General features: G+C 53.2%; 1 protein-coding gene across 1 annotated transcript in view; it reads right to left on the bottom strand.

Annotated features, from left to right (window-relative positions):
* The window catches only part of LDLR (low density lipoprotein receptor), a 27128-nt gene that overhangs the window by 2000 nt on the left and 17296 nt on the right, over positions 1-7832 (bottom strand). The window contains exons 10-15 of the mRNA XM_012641348.1: positions 6250-6368; positions 5801-5940; positions 4203-4344; positions 3914-4066; positions 3024-3182; positions 647-724 (exon numbers count right to left, since the gene is read on the bottom strand). Of these exons, the coding sequence (XP_012496802.1) occupies positions 647-724; positions 3024-3182; positions 3914-4066; positions 4203-4344; positions 5801-5940; positions 6250-6368 (791 nt within the window). The remainder of the gene's footprint in view (positions 1-646; positions 725-3023; positions 3183-3913; positions 4067-4202; positions 4345-5800; positions 5941-6249; positions 6369-7832) is intronic.

Below are 7832 nucleotides of genomic sequence, written 5' to 3'. Positions count from 1 at the left end.
GCGCCCGGCCCACCCTCCAGGGTTCCCGTGAGCGTCAACCGCGATCGCCCCAGGGGCAGGCGCGGGCGCGCTCAGAGGCGTTGGTAACGGATTCCGGCCAGTGCCCAGAAGTGGGCAGAGACTCGGGCTCCACTAGAAAGACCCCGGGTGGGTGTCACCCCGAAGACCTGAAGATGAGAGTCCCACTGCCGTGTTTGTCACCCCATGGCCACATAACTGCAGTGATCTAGGCAACAACTCCAAAGGACGCCTCGAGGGACAGGAAAAGGGTCATGGTGCTCATCGAGCCACAATGAGCAGGGGTGAGGCGGGAGAGTGGAGCTCTCCTACCTGCCCCCCCTGCAAGAGAACCGGCCGGTCACAAGGTGCCCGCGAATCCCTCCGGTCTGGCCGGAGCTCTCCCTGGAGGACACATCCCAGCTCTAGGGCCCCCACCTGACACCTTCCCTGCCTGGCTTTGCTCTCCGTCAGCCCCCAGGAGGTGAGATGTTTCTTTCTTTCCCAGCTGTGTCCCCAGCCATGAAGAGGACACTCAGTGGGGCCACCCCCTTCCGGGGAGAACAGGGGAACGGGCCCGGCTGGGCATGAGGTCATGTTTCGGGACGCTGTCACCTGGGTGAGGCTGGGGGGACTGGCCCACGCTTACCGATGGGGAGGACGATGGACAGGGCCCCCACGCCCCCGGGCTTCTCCTCGTTCCCTCTGCCGGCCGCGTCACCCAGGGCTGCGGGGGAGAAGGGAAGAAGTGAGGCCTACAGAAAGCACAGCAGGCGTACGACAGTCGCATGCAGAAAAACACCCGACACATCTCCCTGTCCTGGGGAGTTCAAGGGCACCTGGAGAACCTCCCAAATCCGAGAGGCCACTCTGGCGTATCCAGGAGTCACTGGCGTTGTGGGATTCAACTGGGATTTAAGGAGGCTCTTTAAGCCGGGTGCGGCGGCTCACACCCGACACCCGGCACTTTGGGAGGCCGAGATGGGAAAATCACTCGAGCCCAGGAGTGTCAGTCCAGCCTGGGCAGCATAGCAAGACCCCATCTCTACAAAAAATTTAAAAAATTAGCCAGGCGTGGTGGTGCACACCTATAGTTCCAGCTACTCAGGAGGCCGAGGCAGGAGGATCTCATGAGCCCAGGAGTTTGGAGCTGCAGTGAGCTATGATTGTGCCACTGCACTCCAGACTGGGTGACAGAACGAGACCTTGTCTGTTAAAAAAAAAAAAAAAAGAGAGAGAGAGACCTGAAGACTGCACATCTGCTCTCCATGGTTGACGAAGTCCAGGGTGGAATGTTTCAACCTGGATGTACATTTTATCGGAATGAGCGCACTCCGGATGGGGCCAGGGAGCCACCTTCTGTCCCCACAGCGTTCAGAAATCTCAGTGCCTGGATGAGATGGCACCAAAGCCTGACCGTCCTGTACCAACGGTCCCAGGCCAACGAGAGACATTATGGGATGGCAATGACCTCAGTACAAAACCGTGCAGGTTCACCTCGGCCGTACGACATAGGGGCCCTGGGCAAGACAACATTTTAAGTGCTCCAAACGGGCCAAAGGGTGGAAGACGGAATGAGCCACATCGGGGTCGCATGTCCCTGCAGCGAGGGGTGATTGACCATCCTTCGTGACGTTCGAATCCACCTGGGTTTCCATTTGACTGTCGCACGTGCACATAATGCGTTTAGACCGAGTTTCGCATTTGTGCCTATTTAAGAAAGCTTGAGATAAAAATAACTTAGGGCAACAGAAGGACCCTTCGGAACCGTTCCCCCTTCAAAGGGCTCCTTTGCCCAACTCGAGAAGTCCCTGGGTGGCCCATCGGTGACATGGTTTTCCTAGCAGTAAACGAGGAAGCAAGACGCTTCCTCGCCTCCCTCACCTACATCAATTCCTGTTTTATCTCGCTCGGGGCTGAACAAAAGCTTCAGCTACTCTGAAAAAAAAAAAAAATTGTCTGAAATTTGCTGATGCGTTCTATTTTTTCCCTTGCTAGAAACGTCCGGGAGGGCTTCACTTCCGGGCAGCGAATATTGAGTTTGGTGCCCTCTGGTGGACACACCGAGGAATTGATCAAGACTCAAGTAATATTTTAAGACACTATTTTTAAAAATCAAAATGAATGCAAAAATCCCATGATGAACAAAATATCGAAATTTTCCAAGAAAGATAGTATCTTATCCTACACTTGCAACGACCCAGCCTCTTTGGAACCCTGGCTCTGGTAAAACTTTCTTTGCAAAACCAGCTGGGCCAGCCCCTGATGATTTTATTTATTTATTTATTTTTAAGCGACAAGGTCGTGATCTGTCACCCGGGCTCGCGGACAGTGGCACCATCATCGCTCACTCTAATTTCATACTCCTGGGCTCAAGTGATCCTCCTGCCTCCACTTCCTGAGTAGCTGGGACTACAGGCACCAGCCACAGTGCCCGGCGGATTTGATTTTTTTAAATAAAAATATTGCATTAGAATTTTCCTGGAGGCCAGGTGCAGTGGCTCACGCCTGTAATCTGGGCACATTGGGAGGCCGAGGCGGGAGGATTGCTGGAGGCCAGGAGTTCGAGGCTACGGAGAGCTATGATGACACCACTGCACTCCAAGTCTGGGTGACAGAGCAAGACCCTGTCTCTAAAACATAAAATTAAAAAATCGTATAGGCTTCCTGAGTTTTGGGGGGCACCGTCAAATGATGTGTCTTAAATAATGCCTCCTTCACCTCATGCTAGTCCTAAAAATCAGGCAGAGAATGGGCTTTGGTAAAATTTCAGGCACCTGGGTCCCTGCGCCTGGCCAGCACGGAGGACCAACGGCTTCAAGGGTTCAGGCCTTTTGCAAGATTTAGCGCCCTTGGTCCCCAGGAGGTGGAACACTGGTATTGGGCCCATTTTATAGGCAGGGAAACAGGATTCAGAAATATACAGCCCAAGTCAGACACAGTCAGCGAGGGGGCCAGAGCTCCCCCCAAGCTCCATCTTGTATGTAGCCTGTGAAGGGCCCAGCCAGAGAGGGCCCAAACTTTACCTTGGAATGACATTGTCACCATCTCCACCGTGGTGAACCCAGAAACGGCCTCAGGTGTCCGGGAGGTGCCAGGAGCAGGCCGGGTGGCCGTGTGCTTTGGCCCCACGGCTGGAGAGCTGACCCTGGAGGTCCCCTGGGTGGTTGGGATGGGCTGAGCCTCTGAAAGAATAAACAAACGTTTCCTGAGTGCCCCCAAAGACAAGTGAGAAGCAAGGGCTGTCCGTCGGCTGCCAAGAAATAACTAAAAACGAATGCCCACGGATATCCGCGCTACGATCATCCTGTTATCTGTTGTTCAAAAGAGAGATTTGCAAGTGTTAAGAAGGTGTTCTTGGCTGGGTGTGGTGGCTCGAGCCTGTCATTCCAGCACTTTGGGAGGCTGAGGCAGGAGGATCGCCTGAGGCTAGGAGTGCGAGACCAGCCTGGACAACATAGCGAGATCCGTCTCTACAAAAAATACAAAAATTAGCCAGGTGTGGTGGTGCGTGCCTATAGTCCTAGCCACTCAGGAAGCTGAGGCAGGAGGATCACTTGAGCCCGGGAGTTGGAGGCTGCAGTGAGCCGCGATCACACCACTGTACTGTAGCCTGAGTGACAGAGCAAGACCCTATCTCAAAAAAAAGAAAAAAAAAAAGACCAGACCTGTTGGCCTCAATTTGAGACTTGATCAAGAGGTTAAGAAGAATCTTCAAGAATGGGGTATATTTCCCCTGTCTCTGCCCCTGTCAGGAATGAGATTACAGGGGGACAGGACCCTGGTCTAAATGTCTAGCACTATGCTAATGCACCCAGCATTCGAGCGAGGCAAAGTCCTCATGACCTCGAGGTACCCATTTCACGGATGAGCAAAGAGAGGCTTGGCAGCAACAGAAGCAAAGTCTGCGCCCCACCTGTGAGGCAGCTCCTCATGTCCTTGGCTAGCAGCATGCCGTCGGGGCAGGCGCAGGTGAACTTGGGCGAGTGTGGGTTGATCTGCGGGGCCGGGAGACACAGGTACTGGCAGCCACCGTTGGGGAGTGTGGACCTCTCACACCAGTTCACCCCTGGGGCAGAAAGAGTGAGGAGTCAGGGTGAGAATGAACTAGCCCAGAAAATTCCAGAATATTCCAGAAAATTCCAGAGTATCCGTGAGGAAGTCTCAAGGTGGGGAGTGGGGGGTACGGCCAACCCCATCCTTACCTCTCGGCTGTGTGAGGTTGTGAAAGAGGACCATGTCCTCCGGGGACAACAGGTTCTCAGCCACCAAATTAATGTCCGAGCCCGTGAGGCGGTTGGCACTGAAAATGGCTTCATTGATGATGTCCGTCCAAAACACTTTGTCCTACAGGGGCAGTAAGGAAGATGACAGATCGCATTAGCCACTGAGAAAGGACACAGACCAGTGTCTCCGCCACTGTTAGTGTTTCATCGTCGTGAAATACACATAACGTACAATGTACCATCGTAACCCCTCCTTTCTTTTCTGTAGAGACGGGGTCTCGCTATGTTGCCCAGGCTAGTCTCAGACTCTAGGTCTCAAGTGATCTTCCCACCTCGGCCTCCCAAAGTGCTGGGATGACAGGAGTGAGCCACCGCACCCGGGCATCAACACTTCAGTGGCATTAAGCACATTTACATGTTGTGGAACCATCACCTCCCTTCACCTCCAGAACTTTCTCATTTTCCGAAACTGACACTCTGTCCCCATGAAACATTCACTCCCCAGCCCCTGGCACCCACCATCCTACTTCCTGTCTCTGTGAAGGCGACAACTCTAGGGACCTCCTGTATGTGGAATCACACAGTGTTTGTCCTTCTGTGTCTGGCTTATGTCACGGAGCATGATGTCCTCAAGGTTCATCCATGTTGTAGCCTGTGTCAGAATTTCCTTCCTTTTTAAGGCTGAATAATATTCCATGCTATGGAATATTACTTAAATAATATTAAATGATAAATTAACATGAATTAACATAAATTTAAATAATATTCTACTATATGGACGGAGCACAGTGTTTATCCATCCGTGGATGGACACTTGTCGCTCCTACCTTTCGGCTGATGTAACTAATGCTGCTACGAACATGGGTGTATAAATACAGCACCGTTTCTTTGGAGTGAGGTTTCCCCACTGTGGCGCTCTTTGAGGCTGCTAATGTTTTGTTGAGGGTATTTTGAGTTTTTTCTTTTCTTTTTTGAGACAGACTCACTCTGTCACCTGGGCTAGAGTGCCGTGGTGGCGTCAGCCTAGCTCACAGCAACCTCAAACTCCTGGGCTCAAGTGATCCTCCTGCCTCAGCCTCCCGAGTAGCTGGGACTGCAGGCGCCACCACCACGACTGCCGAATTTCTTTCTATTTTTAGTAGAGATGGGGTCTCGCTCTTGCTCAGGCTGCTCTCGAACTCCTGACCTCAAGCGATCCTGCCGCCTTGGCCTCCCAGAGTGCTGGGATTGTTGGGGCTGTTTAGCAGCATCTCTGGCCTCTATCCCCGGATGCCAGTAGTATCTGCCACCAAGTTTTGATAACCAAAATTGCCAAATGTCCCCCACGTGGCAAGATTGCTTCCAGTTGAGAAGCCCTGCTTTAGGCCTTTCAGAATTCTTTTGGTGAAAAGAAAGAAAACACACATAACTCCAGGTCCAAGGCCTCTTCCTGGACAGGAGTAGTTTTCTGCGCTCATCTTGCCTTGGATGAAGGGGACAGGTGTGTCAACCGCCACCTGAGCGCTGGCGCCTCGTCCGTAAGTCGCTCTCAGTACACAGCAGTCCGCGGAGAATTCACTCAAGCACCCAAGTCTCACCTCAAAAATGGCCAAGGAGAAGGGGTGAGCCAGTCTCTTCTCGTCCTCCAGGACCGTCTTCCGGTTGCCGCCATTGACATCAACGCTGGAAATGGAGTGCAGTTTGGAGTCGACCCAGTAGAGGCGGCCGCTGGAAAGATCTAGAATCCACAGGTGGATGACAAGAGGTCACGTGCTGATGCCAGATTGCCAGAGGGGCCTTTTAGGGCTGGCTGCTCTGTTCCCCCAGCAGAGAAGCATCCAGAAAATCAGCTCTGACCATGTGTGAGCCGGAACCTCGCGGCGTGGCGTGTGGCATTTTCCCCACCGTCTCACTCCTCCCCTGTGTCGCCCTCTCTGCGGGGCAGGTGGGGGGTTGCAGGTTAGAACGACCCCAGGGCTTGTTCAGGAACCCCCTGTCCTACAGAGTGTGGCCAACCCCGGCAGGGACAGCCATCCCTCGAACATACCCAGGGTGATGCCATTGGGCCACTGAATGTCTTCTGTCACCAGCGAATACACATCCACGCCGTTCAGGCCCCCTTTCTTGATCTTGGCTGGGTTTCCCCAGTCGGTCCAGTACATGAAGCTGGAGGGGGAACAGGCAGAGCAGATATGAGCTGGCCGTCGAGGGGGGAGTCTGGCCACCAGCGAGGAGAGAATTCAGCCAGCAACGGCCAGGCCCGGACTCAGGAAACGGCCGCTGCCTGGGGACTCTGAATTTGTTTTCCGCTTTTGTTTTCAAGAGACAGGGTCTCGCTATGTTGCCCAGGCTAGTCACAAACTCCTGGACTCAAGCCATCCTCCTGCCTCTGCCTCCCGAGTTGTTGGGACGACAGACGTGAGCCACTCAGAGCCAGGCCTCTTGAGAATTTCTTAAAACACCCAGAATTCGTTTTCATCCAAGATGGTATCACCGACCAATCTGAACACGGTCTAGTAAACTGGTTACAAGTAAATTAAAACTTTTGCACAGTTTCTACTGAGTGCATATGGCCTTTTGCACCATCGGCAAGTTATGGAACCAGCCTGGCAGAAAACTTGCACAGCGTGATGGTATGTGGGTAATAAGAAAACAACAGAACACACACATGCGACTTGTATCTGAGTGGGATGGCTCTGGGAATCTCTTTCTCTTTCTCTCTTGCTCTGACCTGGCAGTTGTGTGGCCACATGTCGCCCCATCCGATGCTCCCTGACACCAGCAAGATTTATCTTATTCAGCGAGGCCCTGCCCGGGCCCAGCTCCCCTCGCAGGTTCTGTTCCATCTAAAGGAACCTCTCTTCCCTGCCCAGCCCTTCTTGGAACTTCCGGACACCACAAGAAGGCGGCCCCCTTTGCTTTCTCCAGTGTTCTCTCCCCTAGACCAGACCTTCCCCAAATTGTTGCCAGGACAGACGGTGTCCCAGGTTGTCAATGCCCCTGTGAAATTGAGCAATTCTACCTCTCACGTCCCCACGTGGCAGACATAGCCTGACAGGTACAGAGTACACAGGGCAGGGTGCAGGGGGGTATGTTCCTGCCAGGGGACGCGGGTTGCGGTGTCCCAAGCCCAGAGCTGCTGAGTCAGCCACAATGCCCGCCTGGGCTCCACCTGGGTGACACCTCGCCCTGTCCTGTCCCCAAGCTTCACACGCAGAAGGCTCCCCCAAAACTAGACTAACTTAACGGAGGACCTTGGTACTTTTATCTCTCTCCAATCCTATCCTGTGGCCTGGGGACTCTGCCGCAAAATACTAATTACATTTGTATTTTCATTTCTCGCCTGTAATCCTAGCACTCTGGGAGGAGGAGGTGGGAGGATCGCTTGAGGTCAGGAGTTTGAGACCAGCCTGAGCCAAGAGTGACACCCCGTCTCTACTAAAAATAGAAAAATTAGCTGGGCGTTGTAGCGTGTGCCTCTAGTCCTAGCTACTCGGGAGGCTGAGGCAGGAGGATCACTTGAGCACAGGAGTTTGAGGTTGCAGTGAGCTATGATGATGCCACTGCACTCTACCCAGGGTGACAGAGTGAGACTCTGTCTTAAAAAAAAAATGTGTAACATATGATTCA

The sequence above is a fragment of the Propithecus coquereli genome, unplaced genomic scaffold (genome assembly GCF_000956105.1).
Source record: "Propithecus coquereli isolate 6110/MARCELLA unplaced genomic scaffold, Pcoq_1.0 Scaffold164, whole genome shotgun sequence".
Lineage (NCBI taxonomy): Eukaryota > Metazoa > Chordata > Mammalia > Primates > Indriidae > Propithecus > Propithecus coquereli.
This window is presented reverse-complemented; position numbering and strand designations above follow the sequence as displayed.